The sequence below is a fragment of the Vanessa tameamea genome, chromosome 26 (assembly GCF_037043105.1).
Source record: "Vanessa tameamea isolate UH-Manoa-2023 chromosome 26, ilVanTame1 primary haplotype, whole genome shotgun sequence".
Classification (NCBI taxonomy): domain Eukaryota; kingdom Metazoa; phylum Arthropoda; class Insecta; order Lepidoptera; family Nymphalidae; genus Vanessa; species Vanessa tameamea.
The window spans coordinates 3,474,423-3,499,721 of record NC_087334.1 but is presented as its reverse complement, the minus strand read 5'-3'; the positions used below and the strand labels follow the sequence as shown (position 1 = coordinate 3,499,721).

General features: G+C 31.5%; 1 protein-coding gene across 2 annotated transcripts in view; it reads left to right on the top strand.

Annotated features, from left to right (window-relative positions):
* Positions 1-285: 285 nt before the first annotated feature.
* Positions 286-25,299, top strand: part of LOC113393169 (twitchin) — a 103,117-nt gene continuing 78,103 nt past the window's right edge. Inside the window, exons 1-36 of one of the 2 annotated variants that reach the window (XM_064219158.1) lie at positions 286-478; positions 3,691-3,934; positions 6,319-6,458; positions 8,569-8,590; positions 8,780-8,942; positions 9,895-10,036; positions 11,182-11,317; positions 11,398-11,601; positions 11,685-11,986; positions 12,134-12,760; positions 12,846-13,018; positions 13,107-13,280; positions 13,362-13,616; positions 13,707-13,823; positions 13,933-14,403; positions 14,652-14,759; positions 14,879-14,995; positions 15,116-15,280; positions 15,383-15,496; positions 15,619-15,720; positions 15,805-15,903; positions 15,981-16,076; positions 16,496-16,588; positions 16,739-16,819; positions 16,895-17,011; positions 17,136-17,231; positions 17,737-17,850; positions 17,936-18,001; positions 18,236-18,367; positions 18,821-18,928; positions 19,443-19,475; positions 19,780-19,818; positions 20,356-20,388; positions 23,489-23,548; positions 24,448-24,540; positions 24,996-25,064. In XM_064219158.1, the coding sequence (XP_064075228.1) occupies positions 3,762-3,934; positions 6,319-6,458; positions 8,569-8,590; positions 8,780-8,942; positions 9,895-10,036; positions 11,182-11,317; positions 11,398-11,601; positions 11,685-11,986; positions 12,134-12,760; positions 12,846-13,018; positions 13,107-13,280; positions 13,362-13,616; positions 13,707-13,823; positions 13,933-14,403; positions 14,652-14,759; positions 14,879-14,995; positions 15,116-15,280; positions 15,383-15,496; positions 15,619-15,720; positions 15,805-15,903; positions 15,981-16,076; positions 16,496-16,588; positions 16,739-16,819; positions 16,895-17,011; positions 17,136-17,231; positions 17,737-17,850; positions 17,936-18,001; positions 18,236-18,367; positions 18,821-18,928; positions 19,443-19,475; positions 19,780-19,818; positions 20,356-20,388; positions 23,489-23,548; positions 24,448-24,540; positions 24,996-25,064 (5,034 nt within the window). In that variant the 5' untranslated portion in view covers positions 286-478; positions 3,691-3,761. Of the gene's footprint in view, positions 479-3,690; positions 3,935-6,318; positions 6,459-8,568; positions 8,591-8,779; positions 8,943-9,894; positions 10,037-11,181; positions 11,318-11,397; positions 11,602-11,684; positions 11,987-12,133; positions 12,761-12,845; positions 13,019-13,106; positions 13,281-13,361; positions 13,617-13,706; positions 13,824-13,932; positions 14,404-14,651; positions 14,760-14,878; positions 14,996-15,115; positions 15,281-15,382; positions 15,497-15,618; positions 15,721-15,804; positions 15,904-15,980; positions 16,077-16,495; positions 16,589-16,738; positions 16,820-16,894; positions 17,012-17,135; positions 17,232-17,736; positions 17,851-17,935; positions 18,002-18,235; positions 18,368-18,820; positions 18,929-19,442; positions 19,476-19,779; positions 19,819-20,355; positions 20,389-22,741; positions 22,823-23,488; positions 23,549-24,447; positions 24,541-24,995; positions 25,065-25,299 lie in introns of those variants that run through there. The other variant, XM_026629919.2, reaches the window with a different exon arrangement.

The window sequence follows — 25,299 nt, the reverse complement described above, 5'->3', positions numbered from 1 at the left end:
TTTGTACTCATCAACTTTATTTTAAGGAAAATTATCGTCAACTTTTGTTTCGAGACCACAATTATGACCAACACCATCAATTATGAAATTGGTAATATTATAATATCTGAAACAATCAATCAGTGCTGAAAGAATTCGACTTCATCCAACCCTTAAGATCCATTAGATCATATTCTATCTTCGACGGAAAACACCTCTGCATTGGGAACGTCACGATTCGTTATCCAACCGGCTGCAACGTCCCACGCGAATTCCCACACCACCTCGGCGGTTCGCCAACTTTTCATAGTTTAGTTACGATTTCGAAAACGACCCGACGCGTCCCGCCGCCGGCGACAACCCTATTTCTCGAATTTTTTTCGCTTTATCTTTGTCAATTTCTCGAACATCGTCGTTTAACTATTTGACTAATTGTGTGTGTGTTTTGATTGTGAATTGACTATCTGTGAATTTGGATTACTTGATCGGTCATCAAACGGTACGTTTAAATTTATTTATCTATTTCTATAAATTAAAAAAAAAGGATAAAATCTATAGTTTATCACAATATACTGAATTAAATCCGTATAAAAAAATCAATGATAAAATTTTAAAAGATCATTTCGATGTAAGCGTTTATATTGAGAACTTATAAACTTTAAGGAATGTCCAAATATAAGGTTTTAGTATGGATATTTAGTAAAATGTAATAAAATGAAGAAGTATTAGGTAATCATCGGAAGTTACAAGAAACTAAAAAGTTCTCCGAGGCCTTCAACGATTACAGAAATAGATGCGACGTTTCATTTATACTTCTGAAATTCTAACACTGGACACCCACACATTCACACTTCACCTTGTCGGTAGATGGCGCTGACCGCTAAGAAAATGACTCATTTCAGAGCTTTAAGACTAATCTTGCCTAGCCACACTACGTACGTTATTCTGTACTGAGATCATTGATTTAGTCTTTGAAAGAGATTAGACGGTCTATTATATTTAAATGATATTGTAGCTTTTCAAAATGTATCTGACTATAAAGTGTGTATAGATTAAAATAAAACTGTCAAATCTATTAATCTAGATTAAAGATACGGGATTAATGACCTTTGAATTTTTTTTGCTTTTAATGTTTGTCTCTTAAATCATTTCTTTATCTACTTTGTTACTAATGCTATGACGGCACTACCGCATCTATCTTTTAGGACGTTGGTCGTTGTTTCACATTCTTCTCCAAAACTATCATCTACTAAAACTCTTTTTTTACCGCCACGAAGATCATCTTAAGTTAACAGTTTTACTTATTCAACTGCAAAATAAATATACTATACTAAGAACTAACTGTTCGTACTTGTCTTTTGACAGTCACACTACACACCATGGAATACATAAATAAATTCTATAATAAAGATATATTATATTCATTATAATTTTTCCAATAATTTGAGTCATTGCCATGCTTTCAATGGCCGTAATCATGATTAGCAATACTGGAATGCCAATGCCAATGAATATAGATTACAGTTTAACGAAGGCCGTTTGCACACTATCCTTATAACTATTAAGACAATTTTTCATTTGAATGCGGATGATGTCATTCTATATTATACCAGCAATATATGTACATGAGATCTTAATTTTTATATTACCTAAAAAAACAATGTCACTATCACGACATATAAGTATGTCTCCCGCGCATACAAATCAAAATAAAAATGACATTCTTAGTACAAAGTGTACTAAGGCATGAATATTTAACAGTAGATTAAAAAGCCTTTATTCAAAAATAGAAGAGTTAAGTAACGACCTGTAATTGTCAAAATTCTGGGTTTCCTCTTCTTTTGAGGATTCGGAGCATTAAGTTAGAACCCGCTGCTCCAATTCAGTTTGGTGGACATGTTTGGTGTACTATGTATAGTTTGGTGGACATGTGGCAGACCTTCGTCTAAGAGATGCAGATGTCGTGATGTTTCCTTCACCTTCTTCAGATTAATTATAAACACAATTAAATTGTTCTTAGCCGAACTTAGACTCGCAATCTTCGTTGAACATGCATGTCTTTTAACCACTAGGATATATCGGCTCGACCTATACTTAACTCAAGTTAAGTAAATTACACTTTTCGCAGAAAATCATTCGACTTATGAAAGTTTTCTGACGATATTTTATGTCACCGCCGAGTACTAAGAGAAATATAAATAAATAAAAAATCGGGTGTTGCTTGTCCGTGTTTGAAAACGCAATCTTCAGTTAAGATACAGTTCAAAATGAATATTGAAAGTAAATATTTATACTTTTACCGTACCACAGCTCATAGTTTTAGTAATGTATTAAAATCCTTATCAGATAATTTAAAATAAACATTGAGATTAATAAATGAATAAAATATTGTTTGCAATTAATTATAAAAGAAGGTTTTATTTTCTATCGTAACAAAATCGATTCTTACCTAAATATAAATCTTTGTTGAGTTGTCTATTTATCGCATTCTAAAACAGATATTCAAAAGACTTGATTTGATAAAAAAAATTTAAAAAGAAAAAGCGCACGTAGATATAATACCATACAATATATATTTTTCAAATAATATAATCATCTAGATTATTTGAAATTACCTTTATATTTACTTATCTTTAACTAAAATAAAACTACATGTAGTTTAAAAAAATCACTTCGCTAACTATTCACTCGCTTAACTATGAATATAATGATGTATATATTGTAATCAAATATAAATATAACAATATATACTATGTATATGTAATTTCACAACAAAACGAACTATATATTTGTCCAGCTAATTTTATTAGAATTTGTAAAGTCAAGTCGAGAATCGAATTCGAGTGCAATAGAATGACAATGAATCTATTCACCGCAAGTATCAAATATAGCTTCTCGGCGCGTCATAGCCAGGATGAAAGACCACTGCTTCGCCCACGTGGTCCGTAGCGTAGCATGAACTAAATTGATGTAGAATTTGCATCAAATTCAAGCAGTTTTCAAGTTCCACTCACATCGTAACGGACGTGACATAATCGTGTCGCTAACTAATACTAAAAAGTAAATACTAAGACTTCGGTTCAAAGTTGGCTTAAAGCACGCATTTTATCAAAATGTATTATCCAAATACTTAATACTTAGATCTTAGCGAGATTAATCGATAAGATACTAGGGATTCTTTTTATTGAACGTGAACCTCTCTTACAATACTGTTTTCGTTTATCCTAAATAAAAATTAACTAAACTAATTCTATGTGAATCGGATGCATTCAAATAATCTGTTAATATACTTTATGAATTGGAATATTATTAATCCGTGCAAATTAATAATAATACAGACAGCCGAAATCTAACTACCATATTATTAAATCTAATAATCTTTACATTGAAATGAGAAATAAGTCCACCTGTGTGGATAACCAACTTATCATATATTCTACCGCCACGCAGCAATACCTTTTATTTTTGTGTTCCGGATTGAAGGATGGCCAGTGTAACAACAGGCACAAGGGTTGTAATGACTTAATTCCCAAAGTTGGTGGCACATTGCAGATGTGACTATTAAAAATTCTTACGGTACCAATATCTACGGGCTGTGGTGACTACTTACCATCAGGTGGCCCATTTGCCCGTCCGCCTATCTAGGTATTTCATAAAAAAGTGTACATCTTAGTCAACAAATCCTTATAATACCAATCTCTATTCCACCAGGTCGCTAGCTCGTCCGTTTTCCAAAGACGAAGCTTCAATTTTTCAACCAGTGATGACAAACAGCTAGCAATATGGGGGTGACCGACGATTTTGCCCCGAGCTTCACCCAGAAGCCGCAGCTGCGCCAAGAGGACGATGGCAATAAGCTCATCTTCGAGTGCCAACTTCTGGCTTCGCCGAAGCCAGAGATCAGCTGGTACCGCAGTGATGAACTGCTCAAAGAGGATACTAGGACACAATTTAAGTAAGTCTTTTCATCTTTTATTTTTTTTATATCAGTAAACATTTTTTTAATCGATTTAATATGGCAGTAGTTGTTCATAGAGATATAGAAATTTTTTAAATGCTTTGAATACCTACAATAATCTAAATAACAGAATACATTTTTCATATTTGTGAGTTGAATTTTGTATTTCTCTTTTTTTTTAAACGGATGAAAGATCTTTATAATTCAAATATTAGTATTTTTATTTATAAACTAGCTGAACCTGCTCCTTTACCCGCGCAAAATTTATAAAACACAAACCAATCCAACCCCCGTTTAGAGTTTCGTAAAATTTGTTCTTAGCAAATGTCTACACTCTATAAGGAACCTACATGCCAAATTTAAAGTTTGAAAGTGTTATAGCTTCTGAGATTTCGTGATTAATCATTGAGTGGTATTTCGCGTTTATGTATGTATACAGATTTGTATCGTTCACTTCAATGCACCGCGTTTAACTCATCATGTTGACAGCGTTGTAAGGCGTACACTCGTAACAGACTAAAACACCTTTGGTTTTCTCTTTGCTTTTACGACGTAGACCAATTAATTTATAGCATTAGGGTCAACGACACGCTCGCCTGACCAATTGACGATATCTTCTTAATGTTTCTTTTGATACTAATATAAGCCAAGACAATCGAAAGTTGACACATTTGGCACGGCCGACCGTCTCGAGACAAATAAAAAGGACAAAATTGAATCGATATATTTGAATCATTAAGTAATTGTACAAAAATTGTGACTGTTTTAACTACTGCATTACGTACTGTGTTATGAAACTTCGTATACTTAGATAAAACAAAATTTTGTATATGGCAACAATTTTAATTACTTATAAACTGTGGTCGATTTGTCGCCTCCGTTAATGTTACCATAAAATTCGTCAGTACCTTAGGTTCGCTTAATATGGTACTTAAATTACGAGGCTTTTGAAATTTAAAAGTGCCCTTGAGTTTTCATTTGCGTGGCAAATATTGAAAACGCTAATATATTTTCGGACGTTTTGTTTTGCTGTCCCTGCTTTCATCTGTACTGTTTTGCACTGTATGAGTTAATCGTACGGTACTAATGATGATGATGTCGTTATGGCCGATGACAACCACGTCGTCAATCTCAAGGGAAACATAATATAGTGCTTGTGCAAAATAAAAAATAAAAAAAATTTTAGTCAATAACATATATTCGCAAAATTCGTATAATCGAGATATTTCGACATTAAATCCATAAAATTCAATGACAGTTCAACGGGCGCCCAATTTGACGTTTATGGGTGTGTTCAGAAAGTGTGTTCCAAATAATTATTTCGCGCAGGGGAACGGTAGACTCGATGGAAACTTATCCACAATAGATCAGAGTTTACGAAAAAGTTATATTTTGTATAAAAAGTAAAGGATAAACCTTACTACCTAGGATAAGTATTTGTTTAGTTTTATTTCTTTTACCCGAGCGAAGCCAGGTTTTGATCTAGTTTATAAATAAAAATTGTAATATAACAAAAGTGCGCAAATACTTTAATGTTTTTTTATGGGTTAAAAATGTACGTTGTCCATTTAACTATGACGATAAAAAAATATTGCTATTCCATAAGAACTTTATTTGCCACCAATTTATATAAAAATTTTAAAATAGCACTTAAATTGAACTTTTTAGTTTTCAGTTATGTTTTTTTTTTTAATGAGACTAAAGTGATCCCATGTTCTGAAAAGGGTTTTTCTGAAAAGGGCATTCTCAGATTTTAAATTGTGACCATCGAGATATTAGCCGATTGTCGAACTTTAAAAACCTTAAAATATTTCATACGAATTTTTCCTTCTTAGTCTTAGTGATCACTATTGCTCGATACGCAAATTGTAAGATCTGGATTGGAATCCAAAACTTTTCGACGATATTCGTATCATTGGCCTATATTATAATTTACCTGATAGTCCTTATTTTAGATAACATACAAATATGATATTTTTATAAAATCTTAACCTGTTTCTTTGTTGACATGTCTGAGACGTCTCTAAGTAGTAAAAGTGTTAATCAATTAGCATTCATTTAATTTAACAAAATAATTACTTCCTCAATAATAGTTAGCTTGTTTGTCTGTCTATCATTAAGATCTGTGATCATTAGGGTTGTAAATGTTATTGGGTGATCAGAAAGAACGTATAGCTCTTGGTCCTGAAACTAATTTCACGAATCTGGTGACAGTGAGGCAAATAAACAAAGTTACATAATAAACACAGAATTCATACATTTTTCCTGTCATGAGATATTACCTAAATTATTTTTATGAGTTATTTTTAAAGATATCAGTGTTTATTTTGAATTGAAGGTGCGGAACATTATTTTATATTGTATATAATAAATTTCTACAGGATCCAGAGCATCGCCAACAACAAGTTTCTGGTGGTGCTGGAGCTGGACGACGTGATCGAGACAGATGCGGGGCTTTACAAAGTTAAGGCTAAAAATAAGATGGGCGAGGTGGCCGCCTCCATCAACCTTAACTTTAGCCGTGAGTATCAGTACAGTACTATCAATAACCAGTGTAACTTTACCTGTCATACTGTCCGAGATATATAAATATATGAGCATTATATGCGCGACGTGTTTGTCGATATTTAAAAACTTAAGTGATCTTTTCTTGTCCTGGTTTGAGTAAAAAATATATTTTGAATGGACTTATTGGAGGAAATTTAAGCGTATTATATTTGAAAATTTTGGTGTTAATAATACGTAGATACTGACAACTTCAAAATGATCATCTAAGTTCTATACAAATATAATTCGCGAACAATATTTTTGCTCATTATTTTATTGAAAATTGGTCAAACAAACTTTAAAATTATTAATCACGCTTTATAGACAGAAGAACGTATGTATGGACTTATGACTTTTATTTTTAAAATAATAATGTATGATACAGGCGGTAGTCAAAATCTATTTATACATATATCGTAATAAAATAACTGTATATTGTAAAACACACAACGTAATTCAACACTGGTGTCAATAAAAATACAAAAATAAAAGCATTAGTCAGAGATAAAAATATATTAACAAAAAATCCCCCGCGCTGATCTTAGCCAAGCATTGGCAAGATATAACTAAACAAGATGACATATTCGTGACGAATACTTGAGAAGGTATCGTCAAGAATATTTAACATATTCATGTACGTCTTGTATCCTTATTTACTGTTTCTTTGAAAAGAATTAACTAAAATTCTATTGACTGTTTTCTTAGTAAAAAAATCGAGACAAATCTCTTTGATGCAAATAAATATACTACAGAATGTCTTACAACGTTCACAGTTTTTCAGTCGTTAGACAATAGAAACCGCTATGTCCCTACATTTTAAATCTTCTAAAATATTCATTTAAATTACATGCTGTAAAGGGCCATATTATTAATCTACATTAAATGCACAATGTATTTAAGGTACTTAATTGGATAAGGATCAATGCTGTATTGCTTAAAATCGCTTCGAAAATAAGCCATTATTTCTAATAAAAAGTAGAGGATAAAAAATATTGTGGGCTATCCATGAGAGATAGACATATACCATTGTGAACTTTTTTGAAGACCTTTTTAAGCTGTACAATACTGTAGTACATTATTTTGATCTATCACGTAGGATTCAACCAGTGTTTGCAAAGTAAGCGCAAAAAATGTGTTTATTTAAGACATCACTTCCGAAACCTATAAATTATCAGTATTTCTCTTCTATATTGTGCATGTATTATACATATAAACCTTCCTTTTGAATCAATCTATCTATTAAAAAAAACCGCATCAATATCCGATGTGTAATTTTAAAGATCTAAGCATACATAGGGACAGACAGCGGTAAGCGACTTTGTTTTATACTATATAATGATCTTACCACGGATGAAAACTATAATACGAAAATATACCAGATAAATTAAAGAGCACTATTTACAATTATAAATAAATTGTACCCGCGTAAAGCCGAGGCAATTCGATAGTGTTTCAACTAATCACACATTTAACAAGATTGTGCAAAGCCGTATAAATTGAATATCAGCATCAATAAGATGTACTGATATTCAGAGGTCGATAGAAATACCAAGCACCTGGATACATTCTGAGATCATGCCTATTGCGATTTCAAATGTTTATATCTGTTTGATGTTATTCAAAGTAAACTTTCGAACGAACATGCTGTTAAAGTGCTATTTCATGAATCTAATATATTTAAACGAAACGTAGTAAATCATTTTCATATAGAAATAACAGTTTATATAAATTCTTTTAAAACTTTTTACATATTGTACCAATAAATCCCAATGTTAAATGAACCTAGGTATAAAAATGTAACAGCCAATAAATGACCCTCCTTTACTCGTGAGTAGAAGTTTTGGAGCTTATATTTCTGGTTCCAAGGCTTCTTGGCATAATTTCATACGAAATCCACGTTTCTTTTTTTTTAATTTAATCTAAGCACAAACTAAATCCATAAAAATCAGTTAACCCTTGCCCGATTTCGAATTTGCAATCTTTAGTCCAATTTTCTTTCTTAGTGTACTGGGCCCCTCATCTTCAATTTTACTAGATGTAAGAATATATTTGTTGTAAATTTAAATGAAACCTTTATTTTTCAGCCGCTGACGAAGACAAACAGAAGTAAGTACTTTCCGATTTTTTTTAGATGAAACATATTTTTTAGTAACAACGCTTTCATATAGCACTTACCCAACGAAAGAAAAATAAATAAAGCTATCTGAAAACAAAATCAACGTACATATAGAGCTAAAAAATAAGGCATATTTATGCATGTTATACAAGTTCTAAATGATATAAATAATTTTACAGACAAGTAGACGGTAAAGCGCCAACGTTCGCGCGCAAGCCAGCCATTCGACAAGAGGACGATGGCAAGCGACTTATATTCGAGTGCCGTATCGAGGCCGAGCCGGTGCCCAGTGTTGCCTGGTTCCACAATACAGCGGAGGTCTCACCAGGAGCAAGACACAAGGTAAACCTTAGAAAGAATATTTATGAATCTTAATTATATTAAAAAAATATATTAAATATCAAATTTCATTTTGTTTTTAAATTTATATAATAGAAAAATATATTGTTAATATCTAGTTATGATATTGAAATAAAAAACAAATAAATATTTATATAAACAACAATACAATAATAAAGATGACCTTGACCCATATAGTTTGTTTTAAAGATAGGACTTAGCTGATAAACTGACCTAAATTTATATTGGGCATATTAATGTTCAACCTGTTCATGAAATTATAGTATACTTCGCAAATCCCAGAATATAAGCTAAAACTTTTAATCACAATTATATTTGATTTATTATATCAAAGAGCGACAAATGTCTTTTATTCGTAATATTCTAGAAATTTCGATGAAACTTTTATACGACGATACAAACACTAATTAAATAATTACAAGTGTCGCAGCATTTTTCTTAGTTAACTATGAATCTTATTATATACAATTAATTGGTTTTGTCTGAAATTGTTTAGAAGATTTATTAAAGATCCCAAAAAAACTGCACGAAATAAAATTTGGATTTTGTTACAAATTAACAGATCTTTTGCAAACTATATATTTTTTGTAGCTGATACAATCTCAGCCAATTTTATTACGTACGATAATTCACTAGGACATCAATGTATCCAGGTTTCAGTTACCTAATTACCATAATTAATAGTAACTAGTAACTTTAAAGCATATGATAAACATACGATACCTAAAATAATATCGTATCTAAGTTTAAGTTACCTTATTTAAAAATGAATCAATACTAATACAAAGATAGAATTGACTTAGCTCATTTGATTTTCCATAAATTCAATTCAGTTTCATAACTACAGATAACAATAATATATAAAGAAGTTTTCCTAATATATATTTTAAATTCTCATTGATGAATTAATATTGCTTATTATATTTTCTTATAGTTAACAGTAAGCAAAGACGGCAAATCATATTATGCATCATTGGAAATCAACAACGTGACTGTGGAAGATGCGGGCAAGTACCGCGTGACGGCCAAGAACGAACTTGGAGAAAGTAATGCGACGATCAGCTTAAACTTCGACAGTGAGTTCGCTAATAAATAGCATTTTGCGAGTAAAGTAAATAAATAAATACATTTTAAATAAAGAATATATCTTAAGTTAAAAAAAAAGATTAAAAGACAATTCAAGTCACTGTATAGATTTTGATTCTAAAATATATGAAAATTCTATTTTCAAATAAATAACCTATAATCAAAAATATACAGCCAAAGTTATATTATAAATAAATAAAGGACCTTAAATACATATTCAATAAAATATTAAAAAAAAAAACACGTAACGCATGATAATTACATTGTTGTACTCCGCACTCTATTGTAGAGTATCAGTTTCAACACACACACTCCATCGACACCAACACATGCACACAAACAAAGTTATTTAATTTTCGAAATTAGCCATCCAATTTTAAGAGTCATTTCAACTCTGCTTACGGTGTTATGCTTCATTGTATTTGTGTGGTTCTAATCCAGTAAGTGTTATAATGAATACTCATTATTTTAAACGTAGTATTTGCAGCACAGCTTATTTTGTTCATCAACTAATTCCTCGAGTCAAAAATACACTCGATTTTATCTTTCAGCTTATATTTTAAGATGTTTTCTCTGAAAGACAATTTTTTACATACAAATTTGAAGTTAAATATTATATGAGAAATACTTTTATGAACATTTTTTTGTTCAAATACACACACTCAAAAGCACTTAAACATTTACGTATTTGTTGCATTTCACTAATAAATTATTACCTTTATGTATTTTAAATCTCATTTAGTATATGTCTCACTGATTGCTTTACTAACCTCTTATTCCTAAGCATATGACATTGTGTTAAATGTTTTAAAGTTATTTGCTTTAGCGTACGCACTAGTACGATATGAATATTTGTAACAAAAGCCACTGTAATGCGTACTGATTTTGAGAAATCTTAGATTAAAGATAGTTTAAAAAACAATTTTATTATATATTTATATGTATATATTCGATAATCTTAACTATATTCTATCCCTCGATTAACTCTTATATACCTGGCGATGTTATTAATACATACACGAGTCATAAGAAAACATCTTAAATATATTACCAATCAGTCTGAATGATAAAGCTGCAAATCTTCGTGAAAATTTATAACGAAAGTTAGGGTTCACTAATATAAAAACTGATATAGGCGACGAAGCGCCCGTGCCTGAAGACTTTATCAAACCGACATTTACGGAGAGACCTGTCATCAGGCAATCGGAAGATGGTACCAAAATCACTTTCGAATGTCGATGTGTTGGCAAACCGAAACCAACCATTACATGGTAAGGACAATCTCGTAGAAAATAATTACAAATAAATATATGTCCTTTTATTTGAAACTAACGTGAGGACGTATAAACAGGTACCATGGAAAGAAATTAATAAAAGAAAGCAGTCGATACAAAATATCATTAGAAGAGGATCAAACATTATATCATATGGCGCGACTAGAAATTGTAGGCGTAGAGAATTCAGACAAGGGAGAATACAGGGCTGTGGCTAAAAATAAACACGGTGAAGGCGTAGCTAAAATAAACTTAAATTTCCAGGGTGGGGATAAACCAAAGTAAGCGTAATTTACTATAAAAACTTTTAAATACGAAATAAATTTTGGGATCTTTATTAAGATTTTTTATCTCTCTTGAACAGAATCCCAGATGGCAAAGCACCTAGATTTCCTAAAAAACCTACAATTAGACAGGAAGGGGATATTTTAATTATGGAATGTATACTTGAAGCATACCCCGTACCAGATATTACATGGTACCACGGTGATAAAGAAATCAGGGACGGTGCTAAAATGAAGATGTCTAGAAAAGCCATTGGGAAAGATACATTTAACCTTACCTTAGAAATTTTAGGTCCTACTAAGGAAGATGGTGGAAATTATAGATGTAACGCTTTCAATGTGTTTGGTGAGAGCAACGCCAATATTGCTCTAAACTTCCAAGGTAATAAGAGGTTGACGTAAAACAAAATTAAATAATAAATAAAGTACGCATACAGTAGCAATGCATGACAAGCTTGAAGCTTTTGAGCTGCATGAAACTCATTAGCGACGGTAAGTATAACGATATTAATGCTCTTTCATTATTTAGGTGGGGATGACGAAAATGGTTTTGCACCATCGTTCATAGAAAAACCACGAATCATTCCCAACGAAGATGGCACACTCATTACAATGCGTTGTGTCTGTAAAGCCAAGCCGGCGGCTGAAGTAACGTGGTACCGAGGCACGACCGTTATCAAGGCTAGTAGCAAAATACAAATTAAATCATCTGTAATAAGCGAGGACGTTTACGAGTTGGTATTGCTGATATCAAATCCGACGGCAGCAGATGGTGGCGCTTATCGCTGTCACGTCCAAAATGAATTTGGTGAAAGCAATGCTAACCTCAACTTAAATATTGAGGCTGAACCAGAACCTGAAGGAGAGGGGCCAACATTTGTTGAGAAACCTACCATTCAGTCTAGAGAAAACGGTAAACTCGTAGTAATGGGATGTAAGGTAAAAGCTAGCCCGAGACCAACGATCATATGGTACCATGAGGGTAAAGAAATCAGGGACTCGTCGAAAATAAAGACCAGGGTCGAAGTTAAAGAAGATATTTACACTATCATTTTGGAACTTGTAGACCCTGGTATGGAAGACTCCGGATTGTATAAATGCAATATCAAAAATGAACTTGGAGAGCTCAATGCTAATCTAACGCTCAATATTGAAAGTACGTTTTTTCATATCATATATTGATTATGATTTTATTACTTTCAATAAAATACCTTAAATGTTTTTATTATTTTTGTTTACAGTCATTCCAGTTATAAAAGAAAAACCAAAGATCATTAAGATAGTTAAAAAGAAGACTGTGATTGTTGAATGTAAAGTATTAAGTAAATTTGCACCTTCTTGTACATGGTTTAAGGAAGCCAGTGCTGTTAAAGAAGATTCTAGACACACAGTGCTAATTGAACCTGTCAGAGAAGTAAGTTTAAGTATTTAAATTAAATTTTGTTTTACAATATATAAATATTATCAAACACAGTGTAACAAAATGTTTTGTGATATTTAAGGGTGAATTCGCAGTCAAATTAGAAATCTCTAACGTATCACAACAAGATAAAGGATCATACAAGCTTGTTGCAAAGAATGAAAAGGGAGAAGCGACTTCACAACAAGTCGAAATCACTGAAATTATTGAAGAGAAAGGAGAAAAACCACAAATCATCAAACATCTCCGAAGTTTGGTAAGTACTTTACATGCGTTTAACAATGATCGTCATGTACTTTTGTCAAAAACTGTACTTAATTATGTTTTTCATGTTTAGGCCAGGAAAGAAAATGAGGAAGCTGAGTTCGTAGCAGTTCTTAAAACATCAGATCAATCATGTAGATGTACTTGGTACAAAAATTCAACAGTGATTAGAGAGTCCTCAGAAGTAAACACGTCATTTGATGGTACTAATGCACGTTTGATTATCAGAAAAGTATCATCAAAATATGTAGCTAACTACAGAGTAGTTATCAAAAACGAATTTGGTGAAGATGAATCAAGTGCAGATTTAACACTCACTGAAGAAAAGGTAAAATAGTTGTAAAACCTTGTAACCTATTTTATGAGATATAATTAAAGAAATAAATAAAATTTGATGTGTTTATATGTTTTATTTTAGAAAAAGAAAAAGGAAGAAGAAGAAGAAGAAACTACTGTAATAGAGGAGTCTGAAGAGGAAATGTCGATTGTAGAAGAAAAATCTATAATCGAAGAAAATCATGTCGAAGAAAAAAGGGTAATTATTGGATTATTAATAAGTGAAAACTTTCCAATAGCTGTTTAATGTAGAATTTATATTATTATATATATAATCGTATTTCTTACTCTTTATAATTTTTAAAAAGCAGAAAAAAGAGAAAAAACAAGAAGAAGAGGAGGAACAGACTATTATTGAACAAAAGAAAACAGCAGCTAAAAAGGTATCAAAGAAAGAAGAAATAAAGGTGGAAGCTAAAAAGGAAGAAGTTCAAATTGAGGCAAAGAAAACTGAAACTAAAGTCGAAGCAAAGAAAGTAGAATCCAAAGTGCAAGAACAGAAAAAAGCTGAAGTAGAAATAGAAGAGGCTAAAAAAATATTGGAAAAGAAAACAGCTAAAACAGAAGAAGAGAAGAAGGCCCTTCTAGAGAAAATTGAGAAAAAGAAAGTAGAAAAAGTACCTGAAGCTGAACCTAAAATAGAAGGCATTCCGAAACTAAAACCTGTTAAACCTAAGGAAGAGCCTAAGCCACAAGAAGAAAAGAAAGATACTAAAAAGACCGAAGAGAAAAAGAAAGTTGTTAAAAAGAAGGTTGTTACTAAAAAGAAGGAGGCAGACGTAAGTATATACTTGTTAATTTATACAATAGCAAAAAACGAAGGTAAAAAAATTAAAAAGATTAAAGATGACATCAGAACTCATAGTTTTTTAAAATAAAAATTGTAATTACGAGTTATACGTGTTCATGTTACTGCAAATATCATGTTACATCTCGGTGTATTATTGTATTTACTACGTAAGTGATAACAAATTGTTTGTTGTGTGTTGTGATAACATTAGACGTGCTAAAACTTTATTTAATTTAGGATGTGATGGAGTTCGTTGACGATTACGAGCGCCCTGTACTGGAGAAATATGAGAAAATTACACCAACACCTCTCGAAAAGAGACCAAAAGTTAATGACACACTAAAGGTAATCACTTGACAACATGAACTCCACTTTACCACACCATTTATGAACATAAAAAATTATATTCTAGTATACTCCAGGTTATTTAAAAAAAAATTAAATTATTTCTTATATACATATAGACAAAACGCGCATCCATAACTGAGAGTGTTGAAAGTCAACCAGAGGAAAGTGACGAAGAACCGTCAATGGCCACTCCGACACCGGAGAAAAAAACAAAAGTAGAAACCAAAGAGAAGGTATACGACAAAAATGCTATTTCAACTTCTATCTTTCGATTACTTAGGCGTTTGACACTACATAACTTAAAACATTTTACGTAATAACCGAAAGTACTATGTATTTTTTTATTAAAATAGGTTCAAGAAGAAACTAGGCGTTCAAGCATTAAAAAAAGTGTACTTAAGCCAGAGGAACCCGTTGACGAATTAGGTCAAGTTAAATTGTCTAAGGCTCCCACAAAACCGGTAACGGAAGCATCTGAAGAACCACAAGTAGCAAAGACAAATAAAACAATTAAAAAGGTAGACCTTAATTTTACAAAACATTCGCGCTCAACTAATTATATAAATCAGTATTTAAAATTTCCGGTAAACTTAAATCTTAAATTTTAACTTTTACTTTAGCCTGATGAGCAAAAAGAATACGTGGACGATTACGAAAGGCCAGATCTAGAAAAATATGATAAAATCACTCCTACGCCGTCTGATAAGACAAAGAAGCAGAATGGAGTTAGTGAGGTATAATTGAATATTAGTATTTATATCTTTCTTAACACGTGAAATTGTATGCTTGTTAATATTCGACGTGATACTTTCAAAATTATTTAGCAGAAAATTAAAATTAGAGTAACATTTTTTAGGAATCATCTGAGTTTATAGACGATTATGAAAAGCCACAACTTGAAAAATATGAAAAAATGACACCTACACCAAAAGATAAACGTCGTCCTAGTGACACACAGGTATCTTAAAAATTAATTTATAAATTCGGAATAAAATTAAACAAAAAACTAACGATATTAAAAAAATAAATCAACTCTTTAAAGGATGAAGTTGACACGATGAAGGGTAAAATTAAACCTAAACAAAAAGAAGACGAACCAGAAATGCCAACTCTACGGAAACGATCTATTGCAAAAGATAAGGTAGTAATCAAAATCAATCTCGCAAATGAAACAACTTTTCAATTGTATTGTATAAAATAAATTATTATGTTATTTAGGAAGAGGAGAAAAAGCCTGACGAGAAACCAAAACCAAAATCTGTTAAAAAAGATGAGACAAAACCTAAAAAACGTCCCTCTCTCAAAGAAAAGGAGGTACAAACAAATTCTAAACAATCTAACACAATACAAAATAACACAAGAATTATTTATATTTTGGAATAATGAGGCATAACTACTTCTTCGCGATTTTTATGTATCTTCCTACTTTTAATAAACCTAATTAATTGTTTTCAACAAAATAAAAACTCTTTATAATAATGCACACCTATTTTTACATAACACTTAAAAAAATCTTCCAAAGATAACTAAGCTTACCGCATGGCGGAAATTAAAAAGATACGCTTTTTATATAATTTAAATAAATATAATATCCAGTAGCACGGCTATGGTAAAGAAGTGTTTACATTTTCAATATAATAATCTTCAAAACAAAATATTAAATCTTGCTTAACTTACGTTGGCTTTATTATTAAATTACATTAGTAGTAATTTATTTATCAATAATTTTGAAGGTCGAAGAAGAAGAATTTATCGACGACTACGAGAGACCAGTTCTCGAAAAATACGAGAAAATCAGTCCTACACCTATCGAGAAAAAGAGAAAGGTAGACATTAATGAAAAAAAAATAATAACCTTTTTACGCATTTGTTATTCTAAGATATTAAGCGAAAACTTTTTAAATAACATTAACTAGAGTTCGAGTAATAATAGACTTGTTACGTAATGAATAAGACATTTTTCACATTTTGATCAGGAGGATAAAAAGCCAGAAGAAGCAACTCCTTCTGTAACTGCGCAAAGGCGTCGTTCCGTAAAAGACAAAGATAAGCCTGAGGTAGATTAATATACAAAATTAATTATTTTATTATAATTAGACAAAAAATAAACTAAATACATTATGTTTTAATAGCCTATGGAGGTCGATGAAACTGTGAGCGTTACAAAGCCTAAAGGTCCAGTTAAACCGGGACAAGAACCCGAAGACGTTTCACTTTCACACAAAACACCCGCCGAAATTAAACCTACGGTTTGTATTTTAGTCAAATCAAAACTTTATTCTTAAAACACTATTTTTATTTGTTAGTACAAATAGATCACAGTATATACAGGTACAAGTAATAAAGCATAAAACGATTTTAAATCTTATTTAGGAGGGTGAAGCTGAAGCTAAACTCAAAATTCAGAAACCAGAAATTGTTGAAGATAAAACTATTAAACGACCTACTCCCAAAGATAAGGATCAAAAGGTATGGTTGAAAACGTTTGGGATATTAAAAGGATAGAACTTTATAAAATTGGCGACTTATATACAAAAGATAATTTAAATAATTTAAAATTATTCACAGACAGAAATCAGGTCCAATAGTATATTACCTCTATCAGTACCGCATATATTAGAGAGAATAGTTCTTGTGAAGGTAACATTTTATAAGGCACGTGAGCATCGAGTAGTGCGTAGACATAGACATCAGTTAGAATTATCAAAGAAATATATATTTGTACTAGATAAATAATAGAAAACACAATCACAAGCAGCTACTTATTCTACACACTTATTTTTACATTTCTAACTCTCACAGCATTTGCACTTTCTAGTAAAAACATTATGGAAATGTGTTTTTAATAAATAGTTTCTCTTGTTTCACTTTATTATAGTTGCACGCCGAAGTGCCTGAGTTATATTTTCTTAATCACTTTGTTTTTGTTTTTCACACCTCTTTTTCTATCACTCGCGAAAACTCGCGGGCTTAGGGCGAGGATACTGAGGAATCTGTCAGCCTCACCAAGCCAAGAACTAAGACTAGCACAACTGCCCCAGAAGAGGCATCACTGACACAAAAGAAACCTGCTCAGAAAAAACAAACGGTACTATAAATTTTCAAATTTTCAAATTATCTCAGCTATTGAAATAAATTATTTGATATTAATAGTATTAAATAATGTTTCATAGGAGGGTTCAGAGGCTGCAGAGCTTAAAGTCAAAAAACCCGCTGTTGTCAAGAAAGACAAGAATGAGGTAGATAATTACATAAACATGTTTATTATAAATAAATTAAAAAGTAATATCAGAGCTGAGATAGTTAGAAAATAGTCTAATACTTTGGTTTTGAGTATAACTTTATTAATTGCACAAATTTTAGGATAGAAATAAAGCACAAAACACACTAACGTTATAGAGCCACCTGCACTAGACAAAAACGCTTTAATAATGTAGAAAATCCAATTAGTTTAACTTATAATGCATCTTTAGGAACCACTGATGGTCAGAGGTGGTAAATTTGAAGTGCCACCACTAAAGAAAATTGTCAAGAAGACATCCGAAAAACCTAATAAAGCTACATCTGATACTGTCACTACTGATAAAGAATATTCTAACGATGGGGTAAACATTTTACAATACTGAAATGTTATCGTGACGTCCCCTTCCTTTTTGCGTTTCCTATGGACTTCTCTTATCTCCTACGCCTTATTCTCTACACTGTTTTCTACACTTACACATGACACATATTACTTTTCGTATTTCTTACACTCAATGTTGCACAATTCACATATACATAAGTTTTACACACACACACACAGCTACTATATAAATACAATTAATATTCATTTTTTGTTTGATCATCGGGTTACCGTGGATTTCTAGCTTGATTGGATCTTCGTCGTTATAGTAATTGGGTTCGACAGTCGCATGTTGCTTGTATACTTGTTATATGTTTTACAGGTACACCTGGTAGGTATTTGATAAATTGTCTTCTAAAAGGAAATTAACAATTTATGGAATCATAATATATAATTTTAAAATTTACTGATTAAATAAATCTTTTAAAATTTACAGTTCGAATTGGATTTCGTCGACGATTACGAAAGGCCCGTTCTTGAGAAATACGAAAAAATATCGCCAACTCCACTTGTTAAGGAAAAGAAAGAAAAGGAGGTGGCTAAGGTGAGAGACCCACAATGTTACACTGGATAGATATCCAATAACAGGGATCACTACACGTATATACATGATAATATGTTCGTTTACACTGCTAAAAAATAAATAGATTTAAAAGTATCATAGTTTAAATTGTGGCATTTAAACGTAGTTAAAGGCTAAGGTTAGGTTATAATAATTAATTGCATTAGCAGCCTGTTAATTTCCCACTGCTGGACGAAACGCCTCCTCTCCCTTTGAGGAGAAGGTTTTTGGAGCATATTCCACCACGCTGCTCCAATGCGGGTTGGCGGAATACACATGTGGCAGAATTTCATTGAAATTAGACACATGCAGGTTTCCTCACGATGTTTTCCTTCACCGCCGAGCACGAGATGAATTATAAACACAAATTAAGCACATGAAAATTCAGTGGTGCCTGCCTGGGTTTGACCCGAAATCATCGGTTAAGATGCACGCGTTCTAACCACTGGGCCATCTCGGCTTGTACAATAATTAATTAATGTCATTTTATTTCTAGGTTGAAAGCAGAAGAACGTCAGTTCAAAGCGAGGTTAGTAATTTTGTATCAAAATTATTAAAAAATAATAAAATTGAATATAAAATAATTGAAACATAACTTTCTACAAACTTAAGTATCTTAATTGGCTTCAATCTGTCTGTCTATCTTTATAATATTTAACCTTCTTAAAAGAAAAAGAAAAAAATCTGATTAAAATTCTTTAATTAATTATTTCAAATTCTTATCTATCACTAACTACAAAATTAAAACAAAATAAACATATTAAAAATTATAAATGCAATAGGAATATATTAAAATTATCTTAAAACTTATTAACCTAATTATAATAAAACAGATGCATGTAGAACAACAGCAGCAGCATCTCTCTGTGAAGGTACTGCGTTTTCTTGGGAGTTTTAACATAAATTGTAAATAGGTCATTCACAAATTTTGGATTTCCAAAACGAACATGATATTCTTGTAATAAGGTCAAAGAAAACATTCAAACCGAATAAAAAACAATTAAGTATTTGTAAATCAATCAATGTCACATTAAAAGGAGGAGAAAATTTTCGTTTTGGACGTTTTCAGCACACAAATTGTTTTTGTTTACCTGCTTTAAAAGAGATAATGCTCCATTTGTGTGTATATTATTTTCATGTTCAAAGTTATGGGTAATGAGCTGATTTTGATAATCTATAGTTGGTTTCTTTTTTACGTAAGATTAAATTTAGCGCCAAATAATAGTTTTTTTTTTTGCTTTAAAAACTTTTATTTTTAACGACGTGTCTCTGTGAAATCTTCATTTCGACTTATTTCCCATTTGTATATATTTAATTGTACATATTGATGTCATAAATTGCTATGTTTTTTTCATAATGAGATAAAAAAAATACGTTACCAACGTTACATGTCAATAATTGTCTTTCAGACCGAAAGCCGGAGAACGTCCATACAAAACGAGGTTGGTATATTAAAAAAAAAAAATCTCTTTTTTTCTATTATTTTAGAGGAAATTTAAATAATATATATTATTACGTTTAACTTTAACAATTTTATTATGGTTTCATCAACTTTCTTTCGAGTGAATAAGGTCAGGTTTAAAAGTATTTTATGCACAGATTTGAAGTAGGGTTTATGCTGTATTTTTTTTGCGGGGATACTATTATATATATTATTATAAATAATATATAATATTATTTAAACTTTGTATATCAGATTGCTCAATAGATATTCTACCCCCAAACAGCAATAGTAAGTATTGATGTTTTCCGGTTTGAAGGGCGATTAACTCAGTATAATTGCACGAATAACATCTTAGCTCCCAAAGTGAGTGACATGTTACTGTGATGTAGGGAATGATTAAATTATTACAGCGCCAATGCCTATGGGCGGTAGCGACCATTTACTAACCGGTGGTAAAAATATATTTTATTCACGTCGTCGGTAGAATTATTTCTCAGAAAGACGTAAAATTGTCGTTATTATGAATATCACGTTGTTACCTTCGTTTTCCGTTTGTTTGTTTGCAAAAATCAAAACGCGTGACGAAACAGAAGCGGCCAAACCGAAGCTATAAAAATTGATGTTGCTTAATATAACTATCTGTTAGAGATTAATAGACTTCGACACCATTTGACCGAACGTCATCACAATGCTTTCAGTGCGGAGAATATTTTAGCGCTATACGTTCTGTTGTTACTCGCCAATAAAGATCATATATTTATACATACATAAAAGTAAATAAATATACACAGACAGGAACACGTCTGTCGATTTCGATACGATTCTTAATGTATTCTTGATTGCCACCAATACTTAAACTAAATATAACATTTGGACAAAAGTTACATGAGGTGCAACAGGCGGTTGAGTTTATCTTAGGTCGAGTAAATATCACAACGAATTAAGTAAAAAATAAAGCTATTAAAGCAACAAAATAAATTACTGATAAGCTGAAGCAAATCACTACGATCGAAGAGTTTTTGATGATAATGGCACAAGTTTGAAATGCTTCAAATTTCAAGTGGTACCTTTTCCTTTCTGAAGAGCTTTTCTGTGGGTAATAACAGAATTGAAATTCACTGACATCAGAACACGGCACGGTTGTGAAATGAATGAAAAGCGACACGCGACATTGACTATACTAATTATAACATTTGAATGTGAGTCGATTTTTCAACATTTCATGAGTGAGATTTGATGATATTTCTACGGAACAAAATTTATTTAGCATTAAACTATCAGCCTGTAAATTTCCCACTGCTGAGCGAAGGCATCTCGCTTTGAAGAGAAGTTTTGGAGCATATTTCACCACGCTGCTCCAATGCGGGTATATGGATACACATGTGGCAGAATTTCGTTGAAATTTGACACATGCAGGTTTCCTCAAGATGTATTTTTAACCGCCAAGCACGAGATGAATTAGAAACACAAATTAAACACATGAAAATTCAGTGGTGCTTGCCTGGGTTTGAACCCGCAATCATCGGTTAAGATGCACGCATTCTAACCATCTCGGCTCTCATTATTCTGTAATAATAAACTCGAAACTCACCGCAGAACACGATCTCGAAATGTCAGAAACTTATCTATAATAATAACATTCAAAGATACGTATAAACATCAAAGTTTTGCACCGTGTACCGATTTTATATTTCTCACGTCCTTATAGACTAGCTCTGTAATAGGTATACGGCAAGAGAATTTGTGACTCATACTGAAATGATCTTCGATCTTTCTTCGTAGGGGAAACGGCCGTAGAAAATTTTAAGACTGGTTTAATTTTACTTATATTCATGATATATCAATTAGACAGGCGGCTTATGGTACCCTACTTCAAATCTGTGGCTTGATATGCGTTTTTATTATAACTATTACGAATCTTTAAATATTTCATTATTTGTAAATTTTATGTCGAACCTGTAGTAGATGTTATAGCTGAATAATTGCCATTTTTTGATAAATCAAATCAATTTTATTTCAAATTATTGCAAATAATAGTTTGCCAAAATAAAGAAGGCCCTTTGTGTGGAGTAACATAATACATACTTCAATTCAAATACTTAGCAATTTTACAAATATTCCGGAGCTAATATGAATACCAAAAATTGTTGACACAATTTCCAAAACCGTTTGAAGGTTTAGATATCATACATTGTAATCGCATTGCTGAATTTATAAACTGAAATGAAGTTCATTGTAATCTCACATCAGCATTCGAGGGTAATACGTGGGAGGCGGGAAAAATTTTGCCTCGAACGGAGTCTATAAAAGTTATAAATTTTGGCAAGAGTGACCACTTTGTATTTGTCCGCCGTGGAGTCTAAAGTTCTATAATGCTTCGATATCGGACGAGTGAAACCTACGTCGAGAGTGAAACCTACGTCGAGAGTGTGGTTAGTGCTCTGTGATGTGTAGTGTTGGCCGTGCTGGTGGATTGTGCTACCATCGTGTTCTTTGCGAAGATCGGTGCTCTATGTATCGTGAATGCCTCACTTAGTATCTTGTTATTATTTGCGGAATTTTGCAAACTTGAAAGGCTTTTAATTTAAAGCTTTTATTCAAGTTCACTTTTTGAGGATTAATTTTTTTTGAAATTAGAACTGACATTTAAACCAGTTTCATCCAGACGATTGAGCTGCAGTTTTGTATACATTTTTTAGCAATTTCATCTTATCAATTAACATTAGTCGATCAAAAAAGTTTTTTGTGAAAAATATACTTTTTAAAAATTTACCTGATTTAGCTTTTGGCTATAAATGAGTTGGCGTAACTTAAATGCACTTTAATTTTCATTAGTATAATATTTACAGTAGAAATAAATTTATAATTTTGACGCATAAATAGTTGCTTCGTTTAGAAAACGATGACACGATCTATAACAAACAAAATATTTTGCAATATTTTTATAACGTCTACTACATTAAGAAAATGAAATAATCAAATACATATATATATATACCAATAATGTCCTTTTTTAAGAAAACTTTACGCGTTGTATGCAAATTCTAACAATTTAATAAATATAATGATATGTTTTTAATAATAACTCTTCCCTTTAGGTCCAAGAAGTCAAAACTGAGAGCCGACGTAGCTCTATCATCGAAAACAAACAGCTTAAGGTGAGTTAAAATATCAAGTCAAACATTTAATTAACCAACTTAACAATTTAAAGTACGTGGAAATTAGGAAAATATTTTTATCAACAACCAACGTATTTATAAGAAAGCAGTTCTTGAATCCTTAACTTGTAGAAAAAAAATTATTAATATATAACTCTGGCAACTACAAAACTTCACGGCGTTAGGGAAGAAACTACGAACAGTTCCTGTCCGTCCACTTATTTATGACATAATGACATTAAAACACCGTCGTCATTGTGTTAACGATTAGAGGAAAGTGAAAAATTATCCAAAGCTTTTAAATTGTCCCGTACACCTGTGACTCCTAAAAAAAACGCGAGCTGGCCGCTTGCCACTCGCGAGGGCCGCATCGCGAGACGATATGTGCAAATTGTAGCTGCTATATTGTTAGCTACAATAATAACTTACTTTCCTTGCGACATTGTCCACACTGTGTAATTATTATCGTATTTATAAACAGCTGATTTAAGATTAAGGTCGAAACTAAAATCATTATAAAATATTTTTAGTTAATCTTAAACAAATTCTATTAGATTAGCTAAAGACATTTGATTTGTCTTTTTCATCATCGATTTGACATTTGAAAGAAACGAAAATAGCATTGCTTAATTAATCACCCTGTATACAACATTTATTTAGGTAAAGACGAAAATGTCACACTGAACTAATAAAACATCGGTACTATTTACGAGTACTTATTGTGTAAACAAATCCCAAAACTTTAGTAGATGTTTTCGTATCGTTACCAAACAGAGGACGTGCCAGAATTTGAACGATTCAAATATAACCGATTTAACTTTAGAATATAATTTATTCTATGATGAAATCATTTAATAAATTCACGTCTTAATACAAATGTCATCAATATTTTTTTACAGTTCACAAAAGAAACTGCTGAAAGCCGAAAATCATCGGTTGCATCGATATCTGAGCAAGAACAGGTTTCACAAATTAAAAAGACTGGACTTAAGGTAAGGAATTATTACAAATATATCCAACCGAAATCGGATAACATACAAAATATCGAAACGCGATTAATTTAAATTTTAAGTAATGATTTATTTTATTATGGCTACGCGAACCCCACAAAGCAAATCCTAGTTTTTTAAAAGTAGACCTAGAGTTTTATTACAAAATGATTTCGCCTATATTTTGGTACAAGACACCAAATTCGCTTCGCATATTTTACTAATCAAAGTATTTTAAGCTTAAAGCCAAGCCTATCCCCGAAGAGTAATGACTCTGTTTCCTTAATGTCTTATTAAAATGAATTAAAATAAATTGGTAAATATGCAACAAAATGCCAAAAATTTGTATAACTGCAATATCATCTTTAGTGCTTTCAGAATAAGGCATAACCGAAACGGACATTTTTATTTGAGTAAATATAGATTTAATAGCTTATTTATTAATATATTGATTTTAGAAAAAAATAATTCCCCCAAAGCAACCGGAAGTAGTGAATGAGTTAGCGCAAATTAAGCAATTATTGAAGGTAAGTTCGCTTCTAGGCCGCCCTGCATGCTTGTATAATATGTAAATATAAAAAATGGAGTACAGGACACATCTCATGTCTACTATATGTGCTTTTGTAAAAACGTCTACATTGTTCGGATTATTTTATGTTGTATGTTATGTTAATGTGAACATTTTGTTTGTATATGTCTACATTTTTCTTTAAATAGAAAAATGATATCCGTTAATGTTAACTAAATTAGGTAAGATTATAT